The sequence below is a fragment of the Adelges cooleyi genome, unplaced genomic scaffold (assembly GCF_023614345.1).
Source record: "Adelges cooleyi isolate 19-005CV unplaced genomic scaffold, UGA_ACOO_1.1 ACOO_flye_CR_arks_rails_tigmint_CR_PRNA_25, whole genome shotgun sequence".
In the NCBI taxonomy this organism is placed as follows: domain Eukaryota; kingdom Metazoa; phylum Arthropoda; class Insecta; order Hemiptera; family Adelgidae; genus Adelges; species Adelges cooleyi.
The window spans coordinates 1214355-1241972 of record NW_026095915.1 but is presented as its reverse complement, the minus strand read 5'-3'; the positions used below and the strand labels follow the sequence as shown (position 1 = coordinate 1241972).

Sequence of the window (27618 nt, the reverse complement as noted above, 5' to 3'; positions counted from 1 at the left end):
CCCTCCCGTCCCAACTCATATGACTTTGAAAATAGCTATCCAAAAAACTGGTTATCGACCAGTCAAAATGTTAAGTACATTATTCTCGACTTATAAAAATTAACGAAACGTATGCGTTACGATTTAAGTTTGAAAAGTCGCTATCAAAAAAACTAAGTCGAGAGGGTGGTAAGAACAAAAAAAAAATTGCGAGAAATCGAGATTACATTGTATATCATAGTGAATCATCCTGTTAAGACACAGTATAATGCCACCTTTAGACCACAGTAATAACTGTAATATTACATTGTCACGCGCGTCGGCGTCGTCTACACCGTCTCACGACCGCAGAGGAGCTGTATAACAACATAATAATAATAATAATATTATCCATTGTCTTCCATGACGCGTACCGTCTGTGTCTTCGCCATATGGCAGTCGACTTAAGTCTTAAGGTATAATAATAATAACATAATAACGCAGCGCTATTTATTTACAAACAATTCCATTGTTCGTTTAAACGTCGCTTAACCGGCCGCGTACACCTTTTTTTTATTTTTAATACTTACCTGTAGATTTTCCAAAAAAAAAAAACAACCTACCCCCTAGCATACCTACCCCCTACCGCGTCCCCGGGGTGTACTTACGGGCCCTTTGACGATTAGTCCTTTGCACCGCCCTTTGCACACTTCCTCGGCAACAAGTATCCACTTCCGGTAGGATACGCTGCGATGGGCACAACGCAACTATGTCCGGTCGGGGGAGGGTGGAAATTGTTTCTCCCAGCTGTTTACCCCGACGGGTTGATTGGTTCGTTCACTATTCACACTGTCGATATTCCCAGCAAATTACACGTCTTTTGCAGCTAATAGCTTTCAAGATGGCGACAGCCATTGATTTACATTTTCGATCCGCCACTATAAGATTATTTTTTTGGGCGAGGAATTATAACGTTAATAACGAAAAACAAAATATCATGTAGGCTTACACGGTTTACAGAGCGGACGTGCTAACAACAGTGCGTAGGCCGTGCGACGACAACACTAATGGTCTCCACTTCCGCCTGTGGTAGTATAATATTCTGATATTGACAAATGCTGAACTCGTGTACGAATATCCAGCGGGAAAAAAATAAAAAATAATCGTATACGGTATTAGAATATTATTTAAATAGTAAAACCGAAAGAAAAAAAACCCAACTACAAGGCCCTAAACATTCGCACCCACTCGTTTTGAAGGCAACGCTCTTCACGTTCTGCGTCCGACAATTTTTTTCACCGTTTAGGCGACCGCTCAACAGTAATAATTATTTATTTAGTAACGATCAAATTACACTGTTAACCAGGTTTGACGAGGCCCGAGTAAATTGCACAGCCCGGGATGACGTTTAAAAAACTCACGGACAAGCCGGCGGTAATAACATAGCGCGTCCATCCATCATAAGCCACTTTTTTTTAATTTTTTATCTCCAACATTATAGTAGCGACGTCGATTACCGTTCGGCAAGGCTGACCGTGCTAAAATTAAAAATTAAAAACAAAACAAAACGATTAAAATCCGCTCAATGTCTCGGCAGGCGGTGTACGAACTGCTGTACAATGTCCTGTTACTCGGAAAAGAAGCAATCAAGAAGACGAGCGACAGTGTGACCATTTTAAATAAAAATAAATACTTTTTTACATAAAAAGTTGTTGCACAACACTGCACAGTACAATCCTTATCGACTATACCGGTCAATAGATAAATTCAAATGTCTTGTGCTAGTATTACAACTGACGAGATAGCACATGTTTTGGTTGCTGTACTGAGACAAATTACAAATACGTACCAAAGAATTATAATTTCGGTCGTCTGGTCACACTGCAGCCGGCCTCTTTGCTTACTTCATAGTTTATATTTTATACTTATTGCGACCCCCTATAGTATACTCAATGATTACAGGCGTAGGTCGGGTAAATCAAATGCACGCCACAAAATGATACGCTATAATTTATTTGTAAAACTAGAAACGATTCACACAAACTATCATTTATATGGCGAGGGGGGGGGGGAAAGAAGCTAACGTGCAAAGCGGAAAAAAACTACTTATGAAACCCGCAACTTTGTCGACCACATGTTCTGTTGTGAAAATGTGTTACAAGTGTATATATACATAATATCTCTTATGTCCTTTTCTGATATCAGTTATATTTATTTAGTATTTTGTTGTCGTTTGTAATTTTATCAGATTTTTATTATCATAAACCGTCCAACTAACAGAACTTGATCATTAATCCACAAGTCGTCGATCAATTTATGGTTAGTAATATTGTATTAAAAACTGTGCGCTGTTAATTCGCCACGCTCCCTTCAAACCATCAAAGAAATTATTATCTTGATACTATAAAGCTTAATATAATTATTTTTAAAGTATATTATATTATATCAAATTACAATACAACACATAAACACACACATACAACAAATAAAATGGTTAATATTAGTACAAAGCAACTTTGAAATTCAATCAATTTTCATTCAATCCAGGGGAATGTTAATCGATTTCAACGTACTGGGGTTTTTTTTTTTTTTTACTTTACTTTTAATCAGATTATTAGCTGTGCTCTAAAAAAAAAGTTTGTTTTGCACACACTAGAAGCTTGCTCGTTTGCCGGCGGATCGATTTCCGCCTGCCGTAGGCAATATTATCCAATCGCTTAAACGACATTAATGGATTTTGTGAGATTGCAAACCTTATTTATTTTTAAGCCGACTTTTTTCGCGTTAACATTTTCTTCTTCTGCGTGGGCACACACACAATAGGTATACAGCAGGTGTATAATTGATTGCCATTTGCCAACGTTAAACCGTCGGCGTCGATTTATTGGCACGACACGCTAACGCCGCCGTCGCCTTTGCCCTAAGTCCATACCTGCCTGCCTGCCTACTTGACTACCGGACCGGTCGAAATGTCATCCAAATGTGACCTATAAATTATTATTACTTATCCGACTACCGTCCAATAAATGAATGATTCTCCTTTGAGCCCACAAACAACCCTTCTTGTCACACACACACACACACTGGCAAGAGTGATCAGAGTCGGTAAGAACCGAAAATTTAATTTGTTTGTAATCGATGATGTACTATACATACTACTACTACTATAGCCCGTAACAGTGTTGTGTTTTCATCTAAATCTATTATCAATATTACCATTTGTGGTGGTGCCAACGTGGCGAAGCTGTGCTGAGGTGAAAAATGTATTGATCAGAGAAAAACGTTATAGTGCACACGTTGAACTTTTTAATACCACAATAATCCGCTCTCTGTAATGCAGAGATAATATATTGTTATTCTGTTATATTATGAACTATTCGAGTCATTGTCTTGTTTCCATGACGACCAATGCACACAACGTAACGTAACCAATAGGTACAGCGGGTCAGGTCGATGGTAAAAAATGTTTTTAAAAAAAAAAAACGGTCGAGTGATTTTTTTATATATTCGTATGGTATAAATTTTTGTTACTTTTTCCTGTTAATATTCACATTTCAGTGACGTCACGTGTCCACGCATGCAATTCGGTCCGTTGCAGTCGTTTATCATTATAGCCGACCATAATAAAAAGATAATATATAAAAACCACCACAACCGACATGTCTTTTTGGCCGGCGTAATAACAACACTAATAACGCTATTTATTATGTATTTTGTACATATAAATATACAACAATACACCGTGGTGTGCGTGCACTATAGTTATTATATTGCGTTCTATTTTTTTTTTTTTTTATGTCAAACAATAGTAAAAAAAAATATAGTCAAACCGCGCTCTGTATTCTTCGTCAAAAGGGAACCAACTATGTAAAAAATACCTATGGTTAAAAAAAAGTAGCGGTGATTCAATAAAAGCGGACAATTCTGAGGCCGCGACGGTTTTCCAATGGAATTTCCCTCTTAACGGTAGTACTATACATAATATATATTAATGTATAATATACTTGAAAACAAATCCATTATAATATATTATTGTGTTCATTAACGCGCATTATAAACGACATACCTCAAGCACGTTAGACCGTGATTCCTACTCGAGCTGTACTGGGTTGTACTTATTTTTTACACTTCAAAAAAAAAATGATTTCCTGCCATAAAAGTTTTTTTCCCCCTATCTCGATTGTTGTTTTAATTCTCACTCTTTCCCAGCGAAGCGAAATAATATTATTCGAATAATTTTCAAACATACACTATTATTGTACAAACGACTTTTATTATTAGGTAAAATAAAATAAAGCGGACTGCGAGTGGCCAATTAGACACAGTTTACTGTTAACTTATAGGAGAATACATATTGGTTAATGTGACAGATAAACAGCTATTAACGGTGATAACATGTTAAGTGACTCAAAGGATAAGGGTACACGATATGGACTTGTTCGTACTATAGTAAATAATTAAGAATATATTGTGTGGTACTAAACTATTTCCAGTACAGTGTTTGTCTGGTACGGTCAAATGATGTAATTAATCGCAAGGAGTTTAAAAAAGAAATAATGATAAACTTGATCAATTTAATAATTTAACGAATAAATCACCAGCGCCGAATGAAAGAGAGAGAGTGTATACCTCTCTTTAATCGTTTCTCGTTCATTGCAATCGTGTAAATTGATTGATGGTGTAAATAATTAACTAACGAAAAGCTACAGAGAAAAAAAAAGTCGACCGTTAAAACTAATGCGATTAATTTGCGCCGACTTGGCCGATGGATGATTTTACGATTGGGATTAAAAAAATAGAACGGCCGACTCAAGTCAGATGAAAATAGTGTGTGTTATCTTGTGTTCCACTCGGCTGCCAACGTCGTTTAAACCGAGTCGATTATTTTTGTTTTTTCCTCGCCCTTTTCCAATTTCGACACAAATTGAAAACCGTCAAACGAGCAGCTGGCGTGTGAAAAAAAATTCAACAGCCTCTCGACAAGCAGCCAACAATAATTTAGCCAGAATACCTACTTAATAGACACTCGAACGGTTAGAACGGGGTGTGGACGGATATTTTTCCCAACAAGTTAAGAAACGACATAAGGACACCCCTCCCCCTGTTGTTTGTAAAACATTGTAATGTACTTGAACAGATTTTTATATATTACCCCTTTTCAAAAGGGCCGAGTTCGATTGCAGTGATTCTTTGTAAAAAATTTGTTCAGAGTTGTACAAGCGTTATCCAAATAATCATCTAGATAACATATTATTCGAGTGAAAATTACTCGAATAACTTTAAACATATAATCATTTCAATATATCCAGCATAACAATAATATTATTCGAACATTTAATTGAAAATAATTGCAAGTACGGATTTCGAGTAATTTTAGCTTAAAACACAATTTCCTATAAATATAATATTATAATTCAAAGCACAAGCGAAACAAGTCTATCACAGCTGATTTTCAATAATTGTCTGCTAAATTATTGGTATTCACATATTGTCATTTGAGGCATTGGAATGAACTGGAACGAAAAACCTCAAAACATTATATAATTGTATATGGTGTGAATTAAATTGCCAAATTAAACAGATTGAAATTTAAATTTTTGACCCGAGTAAAAAATGTGACGAAAACTGATAACATTCCTAAAATATAGGTCCAAATTGGCTAAATAGATTGATATTGTTGAATTTTGGATTTCCCAAAAAGTCTTCTACGCAATAAACGCCGAACAAAGTACTTAATCTATGACTCTTTCACTTGCTCAAACCTATTTGAAATCCAAGAGAATTTTGTCTGAAAGATTGTTTGCTAGTATAATCGCATGTAATTACTTGTAAAATATGAATAAAAACCTATCTGCATAAATACATATATTATTATTTAAGTTAGAATGGTGTGATTATTTTTTTTTTGTTTTCGAATAAATGATGAAATAATCATTCGTTTTATTCCAATGCGAATTTGCACAACAACTGTGCTTGCGAATAATAATCATCGAAAACGGCTTTCGCCATCTAAACGCATCTGAATATTATTGTAATTTGCTTAATGGGTCGAAAGCAATTATTGTAATGACGACGACGATGATGAACGATAGGAACGCCTACCCGACTTAACTGGGCAGAGGTATATTAATAACAATAATATTTTTATATTTGCACATTTCGCACGGTAAACGAGGTACATAATATAATAACACATAATAGGTAACTCGTTTGCGTAACGTCGTTTTTTTCCCCGTCGATAATAGCAATATAAAAAAAGCTATTTATTGTATAACGGAAAAATAAATCGAACCAATGACGTGGTTGGCGAACGTAAAAAACTATATTTAAGTATATCACCGCGCGCTATGCGATTTTCGTACAATAATAATAATAAAAAAATATTATGTTCTTATTTTTTTTAATACACTTAAACGGCCAGTCGCCGCGCAGCTAGTGTTCCGTTTAATGAGTTTTTTTTTTATCATTATTATATATTATCATCATCATCACGACGGTGGTCAGCTGTACTGCGAGGGGGTTTTTTTTTTAAATTATTTATTCGGTAACCCTTTGAGAGCGGTAAATCTGTTGATGTTCTAAAAGTGCATTCCCGTCTGACAGGCGACAGGCTTTTGCCAAGACGGCAAGCCGGCGGAACGGAAATTGGCACATTCACCACCTATTACTCCAAAAGAATATTAATTATTTTACAGCAACATAAGAACATTATACTCTTCTTCGGCTTCTACGGTCCTTGAACGACTTTCGCTGCCTCTACTACATTCCTACGTCCATGCTGTCCGCTGTTACTCCATGTGTGCACTAGTTGAAATCATCGTTGACTCTGTCTGCCCACGGCTGTCTAAGGCGACCCCTAAGTCTTTTCCCGTTTATTTTTCCTTCCACAGCTCTCTTTGAAATTCCGTTTGTTGACATGACCTGGCATGCATTGATTCCGGGTTTTTGGTAAGTTAGCTGTTCTTCTTCTGTACACTTCATTTTCCAGAGTAGGTCCATAAATCCTTCGTAGTAATCTTCTTTCGAAACGAGCCATTTTTTCCTCATCTCCTTTAGTAGTCGATCATGCTTCACGTGGGTACGTTAAGATTGGTCGTAGGGAACTTGAGAGAAGTTTTGACTTGAAACATTTTTCCAAAGCGCGATAACTCTCGTTAGCGGCATATATCCTCGATTTAATTTCATTGTGCATATTATCGTGATGATTTATGTTAACCCTAAGATATTTGAAATCTTCCACACTTGTTGAAAGGTTCTCCACTATCCGGTCCGAGTTGTCTGTGGCGCAGTCGGTAGGATCCCCCAGGGTGCGTCGGGTTTGGATTTTCGAAATTCTATTTTTAAACGCTACAACGAGAGTTCGACCGTTTTTCGCAAGTTTTTTATCACATTTTTTTGTCCATAAACATTGTCTATATTTTGCCAGGCAGTCACTTGCCACCGCATCTAGCTAATAAGTGGTAGCTCGATGCCGTCGCGGATATCCGAGCCGGTAAAAATGAAACATTTTCTCCGGCGTGGACGGACGACAACAACAAACGACTGTCGTTTCGGTCACTGGTTACCGTCCATGGTCACCGCGCTTGTTAAACGGCCCCCAAGGACAAGTGACAATCCGAATGTCCAACGTCGTTATGCAATAATTGCCATTTGCGAAACGCTCACGATATCGTGTGTGCCCTTTCCGCCGGCGTTGTATTACTATTATTATTATTATGATTTTTTTTTTCACCTTTTCTGCGGTTCTTCTTTTGTGGTATTGCGCGTTCGCCTTCCAACCGACTTCCCTCTTGGTTCAAAAAAAAAAAACAATAAAAATACAATGCCATTTACCGTCGATAATCGATTTACGTCACAGCCACAACAATAAGCCTCTTGATAACACACTCTTGACGTTTTTTTTTTTTTTTTTTCAATTATATACCTATTATTAATCCTACTGTATTTGTAATTATATATGTATGGCGTTGTTTTAAATAAAATGTTTTTTTTTTGCCCCCCATCCAGGAACACTTCAACTTCATAGGCACGGACGATCAGCTAGGACCGGTGCTGTTGAGCGTGAAGACCGAAAGCGTCGCTTCCCAAGAGCACACCAGACTTCTGTTGCGGTTGCGGACCGGTACCACGCACGAGCTGGTCCCATCGTCTTGCGCCACGTCGGCGCCGCACCACATGGCCAGAGTAAGTGTTGTAACAAGTAACTGTCAAACACCGGGCGGTCTCAGAAGTCACCTGGTGGTTTGTAGGCAGAGTTCTGGATGAAACACATTTTTAAAACCATGTCGTCTAGATAACACATTAGTCGAGTAAAAAAGCTATTCGAATAAAGTTATTCGAATACATTATTCGAATAATTTCAAATTTAATTATTAGGGTAAAAAGTTTTTCGAATAGTATCAAATTTAAATATCCGATTAAAAAACGTTTCGAATAGTTTGTTTTTTTAATTAATTATTTTATATACTACATTTACAAAATATATAAATTCAGTAAAATATATAGAAATAGAAAAAACAATTTTATTCGAATGAATTGTAAAAGCATTATTTGAATAATTTTTTGTTCGAATCATTTTTATTATAATTATTCAAATAACGTTTTATTCGAAATAACTGAAAACAAATTATCCGAATGAGAATTTGCACAACTCCGTTTGTAGGTCGATTCTTACACGAAAAGGTCACAAATTTTGTAAGAAATATAAATAAATTATATAAATACAATTTTATATACTACATTTACAAATTATATAAATTCAGTAAATGTAGAAAACAATTTTATTCGAATGAATTTGTAAAAGCATTATTCGAATAATTTTTCATCACAATTATTCAAATAACGTTTTGAATTTGCACAACTGCATTCGTGGGTCGATTCGTTCATGTAGTAGACATGGAGAGGTCACAAGTCTTGAGGAATCGTTTCGAAATAACATTTAAAAAAAAAAGTGAAAAATCTTATAAGAATATTTCCAACAAATAACGTGTCTCACGTTAAAAAGAAAATATCAACAAAAACGACAATATTGAATTATTATTGTAATTAGTTTTGGTTTTTTTGGGGTTTAATTTCATAAAAAAAAAAATGTTTGATTACCTACACATTGTTTTGCTTTGTCAACGGCGCAGACACGCTTTGTCTGTACTAGGATTGTGCTGTGGTATTTTATTAAGGGGTGTTTTTTTTTTAAACCACTGTAAAAAACCAACGCTACAAGGCAGCTGGGTACCCTTTAAGGGCTGCAGTTTTGGTGTGTGTTCAATGCATAACGCGCAAACGACGGCCGTGTAATTTCGATATGATCGGCCACAGCAACGACCCACGCCCAGAGCAGTGTAAACACACGGTGCAGTAGTAGTTGGTTAGATAATCGTGGGACTTGAAAATGTTCATTAGTAATACTATATTATTATTATTATGCGGCGTGACGTCGTTCGGCGATGACGGCGACTAAATCACAATACCGGACAGCGCCAAATCGGTGGTTTTTTGTTATATTTAAAAAACATGTCAGGCCCGAAAATTCTACGGTCCCCGCGACTCATTAGTGCCGGACACGACAAGACCATTAAACGACCAAAAGAAACGAGATAAATTGTTAGAATTTATTTGTCTCGGTCGGGGACGTTCGCCGCATTCTTCTTAAAAGTTCTGCCCCCCCCCCCCCCGTCCCGTAAGATATAATATTCCATTAGGAAAAAGTTATCGAAATTTTCAATCTCCAGACATGGCGCGGCCCTCGGTGGCCGCCGAGTACGGTAGTAATGTTCAGTATCGTTTGGAAAAATTGCTCGGAAAGTTTTAAGTCGATGGCAACTCCCAGAGGGTTTATCCGCTGATTAGATGGAAAAGTTTTCCAATAACTGTAATAGCTAAGTGGCTATTTCATTTCGACTCTCTTTTTGTCGAAATCAAATAAATTTGCTTAGGGGTCACGCGAATCGCCAGATCCGTTCAATTATCATTGCCCGACGGCCAATGGTGGAATTCTTTAAGTCAAACGTACAAATAAGATCTAATAAAGGTGATATAAATAAAACGAATAAGACTATTTGTTAAAAGTCATTACTCAATAATAATAATACATAATCATTATATTATACTATGTTGGTTCAGGGCCGGATTTGTTATTTGGACCCAACCCCCTAATATCCAATAAATACATTTTTTAAATAAGTATACTCAATAAAAATAGTAATATAACTCAACGACTTTATAACATTTGCGGAAGGTCTCCATTTGGTAGGAGGCAAAATGACACATGAACAATTTCGCCCTTCATTGCACAATTTGAAAGTTGGCAACCCTAGACCAGGGTTGACGATAAAACCGAGGTGCAGTCTGACCAGAACGAGGAAATACAATTTCTCTAGTACGGATTTTTAAATTTGTTTCACTACTGCAGCTATGTGATACAAAACACAACAATATATTCACATCACACTTATAATATTCATCTATTCATATATTTACTTGACATGGCTGATACTGTGGTGCAGAGTATAGACGAAAAGCATTTATTTCTATTTAAAGTGGTCACACTGTGGCTGGCTTTCTTGATATGATATAATATATTATATATTTTTACTCTATGCCTCAGGCAATATAGCAATCGAAAAAAGTAGGATATTTCTAAGAACATAACTGCTTAGACCGCCGCATGAACAGCTGCAGTACATCATATTATTATGTTTTTTTTTATTTTAATCCAAACACGGTGCGCTATTTATTATTCGTTTATAGCCCGACTTCGGTCTTTGCTTAGGTCGGATTTCGGCTTAGACTTGTGGGCTAAACGCCGCATTGGCATAATGATAATAATAATAAAAAAAAACCATTGCCCAGAGTAGTTGGCGTCCGGCCCGCCGAATGGAAACCCGATAAATAAAATATATTATGATAAACATCATTCGCCGCATTTCTCTGCACTGGTCCGGACGATAAAAATAGCTCGCGCTGTATGCGATGACTTCTGGACGGTTTTTTTTTTTTTTTTAATAACAATAATAAAAGTAATAATAATGCACCCGTTTCGTATGTCGTTTACTTAATGCCACGTGCTCCGCGCAATGCGGTCGCACACGCCCCATTTAGATAGAGCTGGTTGTTAACATGCAACGGCAAGATAATAATACTATAATACTGCTGTCGTTTTACCACCGTAAAACTACTCCAGAAATATTGAAATCGCTTGGAGAATTATTAACGGAGAGCGGCGGATAACAATAAACTCGTAAGCATTTTTTTGTTTAAGTGCTCTGGCATTTTTGGAAATCCGACAATTCGTTGTTATCGCAAAAAAAATATTATTATAATACAACACAGATTATCGACGTTAACGCTATTATTACCGACTGTTTTTTTTTTCATTCTGAATTGTATTTCGTTGAAACAGTGCAGCTTAAAAAATATGATCGCAAATGTAAAGAGTGATACATTTTTAACATTATATATTATGTAATACACTCATTATGCCCGTAAAGTCATAAAAACTTTCTAAAAATGTTGACTGGTCGATAACCACTTTTGGATAATTGACTTTAAAGTTATCGAAACTCGAAATTGTGCGGTTAAGTAATAAAGTCATAGTGCTCTATTAGACCAAGGAGTAATATTGTCGAAATTTGCGTGTCAAGTATAATATTCGTTTCCATTAATGGTTGACGGAGCTCTAAAATGGGGCGAATATTAATTCATTTTATAATGTTGTAGAATAGGTTAGGTCAATAAAAATGTCCGTCAAAAGTAAAACTGTACGTTAAAATAATTACCTACATCACAGATTTGTTTGCAGCATAGTAATCAATGTACTTTTTGTCTACAGCTTTTGAACGATCAACTAACCGTTACCAATTTGACACCTGTGTTGAGCTCCAAAGCGTCTCAGCTGATATCCGCCTACGACGAACACGTGCTCGTGTCGCATTTCAAATTCGGCGTGCTCTACCAAAAATTCGGACAGTCCAGCGAGGAAGACTTGTTTTCCAACCAACACACCTCTGCCGCGTTCGATCAGTTCCTTCAGCTGCTCGGCCAGCGGATACAGCTGAAAGACCACAAGGGGTAAGGCTGTTTGCACGGGGTCGTTTGGGTTTCGGCGGCACGGGTTTTAAACGTGGTTAAATGGTGGTTTTTAGATACCGCGGCGGCTTGGACACACAGTTCGGCCAGACGGGCGACGAAGCGGTTTATCAGGTGTTCAAAGACCGAGAAATCATTTATCACGTGTCGTCACTGCTGCCGTACACGGATAACGACCCGCAACAGCTGCAAAGAAAAAGGCACATCGGTAAGCGTGTGTCGATAACGTCGAGCATTCCGCAGCCATACCAACCTGTCATATTTTAAATGTTAAATTTCTTCTGTTGAATATTTTTAGGCAACGACATCGTGGCCATAGTGTTTCAAGAGTCCAACACTCCGTTCACCCCCGACATGATCGCGTCACATTTCCTGCACGCATACATCGTCGTCCAGGTGATCGACGCCAACACCCCTAACGTCAGGTTTGTACCGAATCGACCACCACCACCGAATTGATTTCTTAATCAAAGCCGCCCCTATTGTCGTCTTACAGGTACAAAGTGAGCGTGACGGCGCGAGACGACGTACCTTTCTTCGGGCCGACCCTACCGAACCCGGCCGTTTTCCGGCACGGGCCCGAGTTCAAACAGTTCCTGCTCACCAAATTGGTAAACGCCGAAAACGCGTGCTACAAGGCGCACAAGTTCGCCAAGTTAGAGGTAAGTTCATTTTCACACGCCTGGTGGTCACCACATTGTCCCCCGTTATTGGCACGATTTCACGAGGCGCTAGACGTATTATTCAAACACCTACAATTCCAAGTCAGAACGGTCTGAAAAGCTGAATAGCCAGATGCCTTTTGAAATTGTGCTAATATCACCCACCCAAAAAAACGGTGGTTGACGTTTGTTTTTTTGTTTTTCGTTTGGTTAGCTGAGGACGCGAACGTCGCTGCTGCATTCGTTGTGCGAGGAGCTGAAAGACAAGACCAGAGATTTCCTAGGACAGCAGTCGTGCGAAGCCAGCGTTTCCGGTATCGGTCCGGAACTGGCCAAGTCGGGTTCGTCTTCGTCGTCGTCCGAGTACGGAAACGGTACGATATCCGGAGCTGGCAGCAGGTTCATAGACACGGTGCGCAAAGCGCTCATAGCCAGGGTGAAAACGCAATCCGCGTCCAACGTCGAAGCCAACAACAACACCCTTTCCAAAAAAATGAGCAGTTGCTCGATGGACGGAAACGTACCCAACGTATGTACAACACCTTGATATAAATAACGGTATCATTGATCCCTCCTGACTTCCACTATATCTTCTCTTCTCTAGAAATGCTCTCTTCATTTTCACTCTCGCCCTTCCCTCGTACGATGCCCAACACCCAATGTCCCCTGGACACCTTAGGAGTGCTGACTCCTAAGAGAAATGTCTGTTCTATTCCTCGGGTCGTCTAACGATGATTCCTTTGCGAGAATCTTCTATTGTCGTCGGATGTTATTTGATTTGTTATTTTTACAGTTTGGACGAACGTTGTCGAAGAGCAGTAAAAAGAGTTCGCCGTCTTCGCCCATATCCAGTCCCGACATTCATCCCGTGCACAGGACTTCCAGGTACTGCATAATGTTTACACTGAATTGAGGCCGTTTCTTTATGTTTACAATAAGTACATTTTTTATCTTCCTATTTTGTTTAGTGGTGCCAGCCGAGTTGCAATGTCGGAAAGCGATTCGTCGTCGCTGAACAGTGTAGAACTCGACGGTATGGGCATCGCCGGCACCGTCGACAGCGACACCGGTCTGGAGAGTATGTCTTCGGCCGAGACACCCAGTGGCAAACCTTGCAGCTTGTGCTGCGATTCGCAAAACGGAGATTCCCGAGTGGAAGGGCTAAGGCAAGACGTGACGAGGCTGAAGTGCGACAAACTGGAACTGCTCCGGCAAAACGTGGTAAGTTACCCGGAATGAGAGTCATTTGGAAAAACGCCTTTGTCAAGAATTTCGCTAAAGTGTTTTAATATTTTTTAAATAATTGTAATCGCAGAGTTGCCAGCACGAAATCAAAAGGTTACGCGAAAAGGAACTAGTCCTGCAGTCGGAGCTCACCTCGGCCTCCAAGGAGATTCTCAGATTGAGAGAACTGTTGAAAAACTACACCACCAATCCGAGCGCGTCGACGGTTTAAATGAAAAGGTGTGTACCGAAAAAAGAAATTTTTTGTTAACTTCAGTTTTAATATTTGCGTCACACTTAGATTAGGCCTAACCTGAGTACAAGATTGGAGATGGAAGAGAAATAGGAAAGTGTATAAAGTAGATAAGGAAGAAAGAGAAGAAGTGAGAAGAGAGAAATGAAAGGAGAAAGGAGAAATTGGTACATATTTAAAGTAACTGGGTGCGGTTTATCTGTTATATTAAAATTATTTCCTTGATTATTACCATAAGACATCATATTCATGATCCAATGGCAAAAATCGTGGGACTCTGAACTTAAAAATGCAGAAGCGTGGCAATGTTTTTAGTCTTATATGACTCTCCTTTGTCCTTTTCCCACTGTCTCCCGTCTATTGTCTCACATCTAGGTTCCATCGCTATCTGTGCGCCCATTTATCTATATCGGTCGACGAACGGGGTTTGATTAATCGAACAATCAATGTAAACCGGCTTGCAGTAACATTTTTGACGGCACTTGAAAAATAAAAACAATTCCTCAAGCCTAGAATGAATACATACATTATCTTATCTGGTTCTCCTCGACAATTTCTCTTGTGTTCAAATAAGAACGTTTATGAATTGAACTACTTAATTCCACTGTCCTACCAATGGGCACAATGACTTTCCTATATTTTCCAAGATTGTCATGTCATTTCTCCTGAACTAGGTTCTCGCCTACGCGGGCTTTTCAACCCGATTGTTTTGTACTTAAACGTCTTGTTTTTGTTTCAGGAACCGCGGTGGTCCCTACCATGTCCACCACATACCGTATACCGTGACCAAACCAAACGGTAACCACTACCATGACGACGGCAGCTGGTGAATTCGTTCGCCCTTTGCGCAATACAACAACAATATTTATTATTATTATTATTATTGCACAACGCTATACCAAAGTATTATGATATAATTATTAGTAAAATATGAAATTTGTTTACCCGCGTGGTAATAATAAATAAAACAAAATATTAAATTGTTTAAAAAAAAAAACAAAATTAATAATCGATTATATCGTTATTTTATTTAATGATATAAAATACATATTATATTTAAATTATTATAGTTATTATGAAATAAATCTATATTAGGTCCACCTACCTATATAATTGCTTACCTCTAACGTCACATAAACATACAACGGTCAATTACCGTGTAAATTATTATTATTATTAATTAATCGATAACACAATATACGGATACTAGATTATACCTATAATGTATATGTTTTTATTATTATTTATAGTTGTAAACTAAAAACATACAACCGTTATTTGTGATTGTATAAAGCGCATACCAAAGCATTGGGCACATAATTTGTGAGCATCACGGTCGCCTGCCGTGTAGTCGATCATGATGTGCAAAAGGCACAATTTTTTTTTTTTAGCATTTAAGTATTTATTACGGATGATCCTAACCGCCGGTTTGGCGAAATTTTGTGTAAATCATGTATAAGTATAAAAAAAAAAAAGTATTCTAGTGTAAAAGAAATTAAAAAAAAAAAAAAACGTTAAGCCTATATCACAAGGATTTATCATAGTGTTACTGTTTTATTATTAATTTATAACGTTTGACGGATTAGAATAGATTATAATATAGTACATTATAATATTGTTAGGTCGAAACCTTTGAAAATAATTATTGTTGGAATGAAAACCACTTTATGACACCTTTTTTCTCCTACATTAAAAATATACAAAAGAAAACAACTATTATTGCAGTCATCGCTCGTTTGTGTACCTACACATTTTTTTTTTTTACAAACATTAAATAATAATATGATAATCATTATTGTTCACTTTTTGATTAGTTTGTCCGTTCAAAACCTAACCAACATATTATTATATTAAACCGTTTCGACGTCAGCCTTTTTAAATGTTACGTACCTATGTAAAATTCTATCTTCTGTTGTACACGCTTAGTGTTTATAATACTACCTAGTATATTATATAATATTTATATATGTACCCACTCGATTGTGTAACCATAATATATTATCGTCATCGTAACGTTTTCAGTATTATAATATTATAAATAAAAAAGAAATGCATTAAGCTATTGAACTGTACCGTAGCGATAAGAGAGAAGCACTAAAAATGTTTAAATTATTTATATTACTATGTTAAAAAAATGCATTCAAAGTGTATCGTTTTTTAGAGTATATTATTGAATTATGTATTTTATACCGAACGATTTATTAGCTAAGCTGTGCAACGTCAACGTTTAAAATTTTTTCTATCATTTAACAAAAAAATTAAAAAAGTTTTGGCTTTTAATTGATTTTTTTTTGTTGTTTCTTTCACAACGTGTAAATCGTCTATCGCCAATATTCCTACAGAAGTTTTAATTTGAACGCCTATTAAAAAAGTTTTTTTTTTACTTCTCTAAAAATAACATTATCGATAGTGCATAGCTAATAAATCATTCGGTATAGAATTTTTTTTTTATCGCACAAACCGTTTGCTCTTCTCAAAACTAAAACAAAATTTTCTTCAATCGTTTTGTTTGTTTTAATCTTAATACATAAAAAAACCATGCACAACTGTCTTACATCTGTCTCTGATTTATAAACTTGAGTTTATATTATTATTATTATTATTATTTTGTATAAAAAGAAAATTATTTGACTGTATTATGTTTTGTTATTATTATTATTATTATATTATTAATTATTAATGCATTATATGTTGATTTTTATGTGAAACGTACCAAAGTTGTTGATTATTTATTTTTAATTTAAAATGTATTATTGAAGTTTTTTTAAATAGTCAAAACCGCTGCGATAGCCCCAAAAAACAGTTAACTATAAAAAAAAAGAGTCTTTCAATTACTGAGGACTTAAAAGTACACGTTACAATTCGACCTTTTAATTAAGATTTTACAAAAAAAATGCTTACACCTAACTCCTTAATAAATAGGGGCATCATGTCCTCTTTAGCAAAAAATCAAGCTGCATTATTCCAAAATATTAACTTCATCCACATCTGAAAAGCTACAAGACCATAACAAGTCTAAATAAATATTTCAAATAATTTGGTAAAATTTTCAAAATGTTCTCACCGTGTGCGATTCAACAGATGAGTTTTTACTCGAAATTTGTATGTTTCCCATTTTTCTTTTAAATATTTACATTAAATGTTTATTTTTATCAAAATGTAAGCAGATACGCCCATTTTATTAGATTTACCGGAAAGAAAAAAACAACATTTTTGTAAAATATAATTTACCAAATTTTTTTAAAATTATTATTCTTTAAACCATTATATTTTAAAGTTCACTTTTATTTATTGAATACATTTTGCGTGTCGTTAATGACCTAAAAATTTGGTTAGGTATCAATAAAATGGCGTTCTAATTTTTCGATAATTATGCCAAGGCTACGAAATTACAATTGTATTTTTAAATAATTTCAAGTTAAGGGGATTGCATGCAGTCTGTTTTTAAGGAGTTTGGTATAGGCAATATTTAAGAAAAAAGAGGTTTTAATAAATTTTGACTTGTCAATTAATTTATTGGGTATTTATTATAAGCTTAAATTTATTATTTTTAATTTAAATAATTTTTACTATGAGCAAAAGCCGTTTTGGTTTATTTTAGACCAAAATTCCAGACAAAATGTCGACTACATATGGTGGTCCAATTTCAATTTTGTAAAAAGATTCGAGTTTTTTTTTAACTACTTTACTATAATTATGATATTCATCTAAAAATTTCAGCTTCTTGTAATTGAATAAATTAAATTTACAATTTTTTCAATAATTAAACCCCATTTTTTTTACATAAAAACAGAAAAGAAATCTGTTTCCTACATAACCCACTTAAGTTGACAAAGAACTTGTACATCTTTATAGATAGGTTTAAAAATATTTCCATATTCTTTAGATTGCAAAAATGTCTCTCCAAATAACTACAAAAAACTATTCCCCCAAAACATACATTATCACTCAGAAGTTGAAATTTTGTCCGGCTTTTTGATCTAAAACGTGAAAAAACAGACCGTCCTTAAGATCAATTTTATTTGTGGCATTTTAGAAAAATTTGGGTTTACTCCTACAGTCTTTAGTAATAATTAAGATTCTTCAAAATATACATCTTTAAAATTATCACACAATTTTTGGGTTGCTTTTTGGTGTTAAGTCAACATTTTTTTGCAAAATGAGTTATACACAACGAAAATTTCAGGAAAAAATCTCTATCATTTGTGCTTTATAGTTTATGTCTTAGTGTAATATTCAATGAATAATAAAGAGGTGTTGGTTGAGATAAGTCACTATTTTTCTCATTTTAGTGTATTTGGTGATAAGTCGAATAAAATATTTTTTGATTTACAATTTAATATTGTTACAAGAGTTATGTCATTTGTTATACCGACTTAAATCTTTTTGAACCATTTGCTTAGTGATAAAAGGGTTATGTCTATTTTCCCGCCATATTACATTTTATGATATAAAGAGTGATGTAATCACAACACTATAATCAATATCATTAAAATACATATCAAGTAACGGTTGAAGATGATGTCGAAATGATCGTACAATATCCAGTTCAAGAAGAACTAATTCAAGTAAATGTGAGCCAAATTAAAAGGCTATACAGACTAGTAAAATATCTAGAAAAGCTAAAAATGACAAAAATAAACAAGTAAAATATGCCTAATATAAAAAGTTTTTTTTTTTTTAATATTGAATACGTCCAGTTTTTATTTTGTTACCTACAATTAATATTGAAATGTATTAGGATATTACATTAAATAATAAAATATAATTATTATTATCAAAATGACTTAACCCGTATATTAATAAAAAAAAATCAGTGAGTTCAACTCATTAAGATTTAAGTCAAATTTTTTTTTTTACTTATAACAGCTACTTTGTTATTAGTTTTTATGAATGTCTAATTTATACAGGAAACTACAAAACAAGTGGTTTTATTATCCTATTCAAAAAAATATTTATCTTATCCTAATACCTGATGTTATATAATCTTCTAAATCTTATTTTCCATTTCTTGAAAAGTTTATAGTTGTTGACTTAACACCAAAGTGTAGGTGAGGAGAAAGATCCAATGAACTATATATTTTCTAAAATCTAATACACACACTATTCCACTGGCCTTCGCTTCTAAGTTTAAGAATAACAATAACAAAAAAAGCTCAAAAAGTATTTACTAAAAAATGAAAATATCCAGAAAAGTCTACTCTTCAAAATACTATTTTTTTTTTAGAAAACAATTATTTCTCATGTGACTGGTTGCATGAGTAAAGCGGTTTAGAGGTTGAACTTGGTTTTTTTAATATTATTTTAAGCTAATAATATTTAATGATACATCTCGAGCTTATAATATTGTATTTGGAGTCGTTTTGAATTATTAGAGATATACATTGGTAATCGGATGCCAGTACAAAACTTACAGTTAATAATCTACCAAAGAAGATTCACGCCGTTAATTGATTTACGATTTTGTTTTTCTTACATTTTAATAAGACGTCTAAAACGTTGGTTATAGCTGTATTGGGAATCGTCACGTACTATTGGAGCTCAATTATTTTTTTTAAATAATATATTTAATTCTTAATAATAAATATCATATTTTTTCCACCCGTGCTCGCCCAAGGGACGCGTTTATTTGTCAACCACATTAAATTATTGTTCACCAATTTGCAATATAAAGCATAATATACTAAATAAATCACAAGTGATGATGTATGTTTTGGGGGAATAGTTCTTTGGGGAGACATTTTTTTATCTAAAGAATATGGAAATATTTTTAATATACCTACTGGAGAAGGTTAGGTTTTAAAAGTACAAGATTACTTAAGGCTATTGCACGCGGTCTGTTTTTTTTTACGTTTTAGACCGGAAAGCCAGACAAAATTTCGACTACTTAAGATGATCCGATTTAAATTCTATAAAGATGTATAAGTTCTTTGGCAACTTTAATGGGTTATGTAGAAAACGGTTTTGTTTTCTTTATTTATGTAAAAAGAATGGGGTTTAATTATTGAAAAAATTGTAAATTTAATTTATTCAATTACAAGAAGCTGACATTTTTAGATGAATATCATAATTATAGTAAAGTAGTTAAAAAAAAACTCGAATCTTTTTACAAAATTGAAATTGGACATCATATGTAGTCGACATTTTGTCTGGCATTTTGGTCTAAAATAAACCAAAACGGCTTTTGCTCATAGTAAAATTTATTTAAATTAAAAATAATATATTTAAGCTTATAATAATTACCCGGTAAATTAATTGACAATGGTCGAAATTTATTAAAACCTCCTTTTTCTTAAATATTGCCTGTACCAAACTCCTTAAAAATGACTGTATGCAATCCCCTTAACTAATAATACTTGAAAATATTTAAAAATACAATTCGTAAAAAATACTTTCGTAGCCTTGACATAATTATCGAACAATTAGAACGACATTTTGTTGATACTTAACTAAATTGTCAACATTTTTGAGTCATTAACGTCACGCAAAATGTATTCAATAAATAAAAGTCAACTTTGGTAAATGTTTGATAAAGGTTTAAAAAAGGTTAAAAATAATAATAAAAAAAAATTAACTAAATAAATTATACTTTACAAAAATGGTGTGTTTTTTCTTTTCAGTAAAAATCTAATAGAATGGGTACTGCTTACATTTTGAGAAAAATAAACATTTAATGAACATATTTAAAAGAATAATGAGAAACATACAAATTTCGAGTAAAAGCTCATCTGTTGCATCACATACGGTGACCACATTTTGAAAGTTTTACCAATTTATTTGAAATATTTATTTACAAATATTATGGTCTTGTGAAGCTTTTCAGATGTGGATGAAGTTAATATTTTAGAATAATGCAGTTTGATTTCCCTTTTATGTCGATTAGTTATTTGTAAGTTTATACATTTGTTATAACTTGAATAATTAACCTATTGACTTGCGTTATTTATTTAATTAAATGTTTTAAATAAATTAAATGTTGTTTTTGTTTTCTTCATAAAAAAAATAAAGTATGACAATTGAAATGAAATACATTTTAATGTCAAAAGTCGTTCAGAGTTAAGATTTTGGGTTTTTAAAACTATTAACTGTTTTGGTGGTTTAGATGCAAACAAACATGTTTTTCTAAAGTTTTATTAATAATCACGTGTAATGGACTTACAAATATAATAGTGGAATACAAGAGCTTTGCTGCAATTTCACAGTTAACGATATGGTTGACTGTAATGAACACCTTTGAGTTGGGCCTTACGGTCATGGGCAAATCATACAAATTTACAACGCTTAAACATTTTATTCGGATCATCTGCGAACGCTGAAAATTGAAAAGGAGATATGCGATCACCATGAATGATACCGATTGTAGATTTGACCTAACATTATGCATTTTGACGAGGTTATAAGCTGCCAAGACAACTGCCCACCACCAACGGCATAACCTAACTTGGCACCGTTTTAAAACGGAGTCATCTACATTGTAAGAATGAATATGTTACAGTATCTTCTGAAAGTCTAAAGGCCCCAGTATCGGCGGAGAGATAATAATTATGTTTACCACTCGTGGGTGTCAGACGCACAGCCGTTCGACTGAGAATTTCCAACAAAATCCCACTTGGGTTAAATCGACTAACACAATGGCCATTGACGAAGACGGTATTATGGTAACAAATTGCACCGCACGTCTGAGATGTATACATATATTACTGTAAACTATCACTGGGCTACATTGAAAGTGCCAAACTATGGCAGCGTCCAGAGCTGACGACGACCGACAAGTGTTTTATTTATTATATTGTACTGTTTTTTTTTCTTCCTATTTAGCAAACGCCAACACCGCGGAAATGATTAATATTGTTATTTTACCGGTGACATTATGTTCAACTGTCAGCGGCAGACGATCCGATGCGACCGCAGCACTACACTGAGCGAGCAACCTGACCGTAGTGTTGTGGGCCTATTGTGTGTCACAGTCGTGAACGGCCAGGAAATTTATGGTCGTTTCCGTTGATGACGAGGACGAATCGTTACGGTTAGACACTCAGAGCTTAACAGATTAACGCATTGCAATAATGACAATAACGTGCTTGAAATTGTATATTTTGCGGTATTGCGGTGGATACGATTAGGATTGATCTGTCTGTCTGTCTTAACAAAGTCATATCAAACGAACAGATTGATTAAAATTCAAACGCTATTCGTTTTATTGTCTACATATGTTCCAATATACCTGTTTCGCATACAACGGGTGAAGATGGAAATATTGTAAAATTATTGAAAAATACAACAGTTGCATGAACTCGCTCATAGCGACCTAAAAATTGTCAAAGTTTTAATTTTTCCCATTTTTCTTGGTTACATGTAAACTCCTCAACGACTGACCTTTTTACCTGACCGAATAGATAACGAAAGTAAAATCTTAAATTGGCAATCTCTTACAAAACTTGCACAGATCTAGTAACTATAAGATCCAGTAAACTACTACAGGAAATTTTATAACACACTTTTTTGATTTGCCATTCTTAGATGCTGAGCGTGGGGACATGACTGTTCACAATATTGTGATTATTTTAGCAAACTCAATAAATAATTGTTAATATAATATATACATATATAATACATTTAACTTACTTCTCCGTAATAATGATAAATGTATAAAAGAAGTTTTTTACCAATAAAAGTATCATTTATGTAAACTAAAACTATAAGTTTTAAGTGTGCCTGTTTATATATAATTTGTAATAAATAAATATTACATAATAATTAGCATTTTAATGATTTTTCTAAAAACGTTATTTAATTTCAATAGTATTTTTATTTATTTGATAAACCGATATTTTTATCCAATTAAAATATGAACAGTGATGCGAGAAGGCACATGAAGGTATTTTAGATCACGTTAACTAATAAGCAAGAAAATTTAATTGGATCCCCAAGGAACATAAATCAAACTGGTCAAGGATACAAATTTACATTCTCTGGTATTCGGGTAAAAGGCTCAAGTACAAACAGTTCAGCAAAGTAAACACATTTTTCTGCTGTTTTTTTTCTTTTCATACATGAAAGCTATAAAATTTCAAACGTTTTCTACCATATAAAAAAAAATCACGGTTTCTTATTCACAAAATCTTCAAAGGAGCCTAGATTGAAATATTCAAACCTTCGGAAAAAAGCTTTGGCTCGAATAATTTCAATAACTAATTTGTTGTCAAAAACAAAACAAAAAGTCTTCTATTTAGATCTAATAATCTTTGGCAATATACTATTTTCTTTTTACAAATAAAATTTGATTTATAAACGAAAAAAAACTCAAATGGACTATTTTTAGCGTTTACTATTATATTATTTCATTCTTTTGTAATTTCGTCTGACATTTAGTTCAACTCAAAGTTGAATAATAGCATTGTTGAAGGTTTTTTTGCTAGTTGACATTTTTGCTGCAAGTTAATAACAAATTAAGTTTAAAAAAAAATGTTTTATCTTAAATGTTATTTGGTAGTATATTTGTGTACTAGTTATATTATATTATATCAATACTATAATAGTATTTTTGTTATATTATATTGTTTCTTTTTTTTTGATTAAAAAAATTGTTAAGACGTATTGTTGTTATTTTTACATTTTAGGTTATAAGTTATCTAATGTATTGGGTACGGTTTATTATTTCTAATGGCAAAACATAATAGATAGGTGTACAATGTACCGACAGTGATAATATTTGTTAGAAACGGTTCAAACAAAATCTCCTAAGCGATAAATAAACAATAATCGTTACTTTTACATTTAACGTCAACTCGAACAATATTTCTCCTGAAAAAATTCAGTGGTGTCTTTGAGTTTTGATTTATGTGTTTTTTTTTTTAATCAATTACAAAGTGACTTTGGCATAATATAGAAGTGCAGTGAAGAGTTTTAGAACTTTATTCGATACACCTAGTTCATTCACTACATAGTTTGAAAGTTGTTTATTTTAAAAACCTTTTTGTTTTTTTTTTTTTCAATTTTTTTGTGCTACAATTTATACGAGTTGTGCACATTTTATTTTGTTTTATTTATTTGTACGCTATTATTAGCCTTTGAAGTCTTTACGAAGATAAGTATCAGTATCAGCTACTGATTCAAGAACCAGTTACTGATGATCAATCCTGAGTACAAGAGGATCCCAAAAATGTACAGCTGTTGCAGTATTGTGAAAATTGAAACAAAATGTGTCTTTTAAGGTAGGTGAAAACACATTTTTTTTAAAACTATAATTGTGGTGAGGCCAAGCATAATGGTGAATAGCAATCGATTGTTGTGCATTAGACACACAACTTATATAACTTAATTGGTTAGGTTAGGTTAGGTTAGGTTTAGGTTAGGTTTTTTTTATAAATGTGTATTGTAAAACAAAATACCTGATTACAACTTACAGCGACGAAAAATAAGGAAAATACTATTTCATAGAATGTAAACTATATTATTGTATTAAAGGACAATCTTTAAATAAACTTTAAAAAAAAAACTAAAATTTTTTGTTCGTTTGTAGTTCCAACGGACTCTCCCCTCTTCCCATCTCCTTACTTGCCTTTTTCTTCCCATATTTTCCTCACTTTAAGAGCTTTTACTTGACCCTCTGCCCAATAACAAATTGTTAGGTTAGGTAGGGATTAATAAGTTGCTTAGCTACGGAAAAAACAAAATTACCTGGTAGATAAATAAGCAATAATCGTTACTTTTATTTTTAATTGAACTGAAACAATTTTTGTCGAAAGAAAATTCAGTGTTTTCTTCAGAGATTTTTTTTAAAAACATTTTTCTTGGCTATTGTTGTTCATCTTTTCTTTATCTAATTGTATTATTTAAAATAATGTTTTATACAAAAACATTCTCAATTTAGTTTACTGATATGTTTTTTTTTCAAGGCCTTGACAGTATTGTTAGGGTTGTGTTTTAGGCAATATATGTGTATGCTATTGGAAAATAAAAAAAAGCCAGTACAGTCCAAAGCAAGTACAGTGTAAACCAGCAAAGTTAGACAGTATTAAATAAAGGTGCTGTATTTACAAATAAGCATCAAAGCGTTTATTCTAAAGTGATTTTACCACTTTCAGATTTTAAAATTCCTGTAAGACCCGTGACCTCCCCGACGCCACTAAGCCCCAAAACCCATCGTGCTCCGACCCCACAAGGCCCCGACCCCACTGTACTGGCTTTTTTTAGTTTAAAAAAAAAACAAATAATTAATTATTTTACTATAATATATAACATCTTTTATTTATTCAGTTTTAAATTATTTTATATTACATTATCAAAGTATTCTATTACATTTTTCCAGACTTCATCATTTTTACTTTTTTCCCTAAATTCCATCTACGGTTAGTGATTCTCAGTACACTTGGCTGACGGTAGGCGTCGTGCCCAACACATTGTTATCACAGAGAACAGCTCTTTTAATTACAATTTTACCGGACAATAACGCCGTAATCGACCGCATTGTTTCACTATGAAAGCTTATCACAAAGCGGGTCGTCACGCACGGTTTCCGCAGAGATTAACAATTCGGCGACGGCCATCGACCTAGCCTCGTCCCACCCAAAAAGGGGGGGGGAGGGTTAGGGTCACAATGTGTTTAATAGACCATCTCATCCGATGTGAGGCCCCCTCTGGCTTATATTGTCGAACAATCCAAATCGCGTTTACAGTGTACGCACAATATATGGACAGTTTAGGTCAAGTCAAGTGTCCGACAGTATATCAGTGTTGGCCAGAATCTAGATGGTACAATTTTCCAGCATACAGGGTGACCAATGTGATGTGATCACAATTTTTGTTTGTTTTTACACCCTCCAAAAGTAATTTTTTTCATAATCAACTTGTGAAACTTAAATAGTAACGCATATCGATATTAAATTAACTTTTTAAATCAAGAATAATTTACTACCTAAACATGTCGACTTCTTGATAACCAGTTTTAAACAATTATTTTCAAATTTATAATAGTTCGAAAGTTAAAGGGGCAGGGGAAGTGCTTGAAGATCAAAATAATACTACATTACACTTTTCCTTTTGCCATAAGCTTGAAACTTCAATAAATTCAAAAATAGTTATCCAAAACTGGTTATCGACCGTTCAAAATTTGTAGTACATTATTTAAGTTTCAAAAGTCGGTAAGAAATAATTAGATTGGGAGGGGGTAAAAAAAAAAATTGAGATCAAATTATATAAAAACACTATAAAAAAAACAGCTATTAATTAAATGCCCTGTATTATATATTTGAAAACAAAAAACCAATCCTTATCTTTAATAATCGAATAAAACAATTATCTATTGTCAACTAAAATAATTTACACACTAAAAACGTATTCAATTCTAATTGTTGATGAAAAAGTTAAGTTCTATTAAGTAGGTGAAAAAGTGGTTAGACTTGTATAAATGTACTTAAATATACAGGGTGATCCAACCTAACGTAAGACACTCATTTTCTCTAAAAATATGAATATTTTGAGAATTTTTTTTCCCCTAAACTTTTAGGTACATATTTTACTTCATTTCTCAATATTTTGAAATGTTTTAACACCAATCCTTATAAGCCAAAAATGGGGGATATTTTTTAAATGGCAACATATGTTTTTAATTACATAAATTTGTAGACAAAAAATTTAAAATATGTTAGCGTTTGAATATTTTATTTTCATTTATCTGTTCATAATTAGTTATTACTTTCTAAAGATACTGCATTTCCTCTTAATAATTATCACATTTCTTCGGTTTGGTTTAAATGATTTATGTAATGATCATTAAAATATTGTATAATTATAAAATATAAAATCATCAAACAATATATGTAAAGAAGATACTACACCTCTTCAGTCACCATTTATATTCTTTGTTATCATAGAAGACTAAGCTGTTATCAACCTCACTGTAGCGAATGCTTATGATTACATCAGGTTGATAACAGATAAGATGAGTCGAGTAAAGAGTGAAATATTGTTACATTAAATTGTTAATAGTTTATTAAATTTATTTAAAACTAACGTTAACTACTGAGGGTAGACTTTAGTTGCCGTTTATTTGTTTTAAGGTAAGAGTTTTGAAAAATAGTAAAAATAAGGCATGTAAATAATAAAATAAATAACTTGTGTTCAGATCAACACAATTTGTCTATTTCTTATAAATTGAATATTACATAAGAAACGCTTATACATATTATATATTTTCCATATTAATACTCTCAAAACGGTTAGGATTTGCTTTGGCATAAGTTACCTTTTTTGATGTATTTTTTTAATCATTTATAATAAAGTTTTTAAGCGTTTTTATTAATATAAACCAATATTGCTCTCCTGATGAAATTGCTATTAAATTATTTTCAACTTAGAGCGCTTGTTACAATTGCTTAGAAAATCGAAGCTTATACTCTTGTAATGAATCATAAGCGACAATGTTCTAGAATCTAA

The 27618-nt window shown here is 33.6% G+C and overlaps 1 protein-coding gene across 4 annotated transcripts in view; it reads left to right on the top strand.

Annotated features, from left to right (window-relative positions):
- The window catches only part of LOC126837507 (rap1 GTPase-activating protein 1), a 120878-nt gene extending 104935 nt beyond the window's left edge, over positions 1-15943 (top strand). For all 4 annotated transcript variants that reach the window (XM_050571427.1, XM_050571426.1, XM_050571428.1 and 1 more), the window contains 10 exons: positions 7966-8142; positions 11786-12024; positions 12099-12250; positions 12341-12467; positions 12539-12704; positions 12919-13233; positions 13498-13589; positions 13673-13925; positions 14020-14168; positions 14921-15943. In XM_050571427.1, coding sequence (XP_050427384.1) covers positions 7966-8142; positions 11786-12024; positions 12099-12250; positions 12341-12467; positions 12539-12704; positions 12919-13233; positions 13498-13589; positions 13673-13925; positions 14020-14160 — 1662 coding nt within the window. In that variant the 3' untranslated portion in view covers positions 14161-14168; positions 14921-15943. The remainder of the gene's footprint in view (positions 1-7965; positions 8143-11785; positions 12025-12098; positions 12251-12340; positions 12468-12538; positions 12705-12918; positions 13234-13497; positions 13590-13672; positions 13926-14019; positions 14169-14920) is intronic.
- The last annotated feature ends 11675 nt before the right edge of the window (positions 15944-27618 follow it).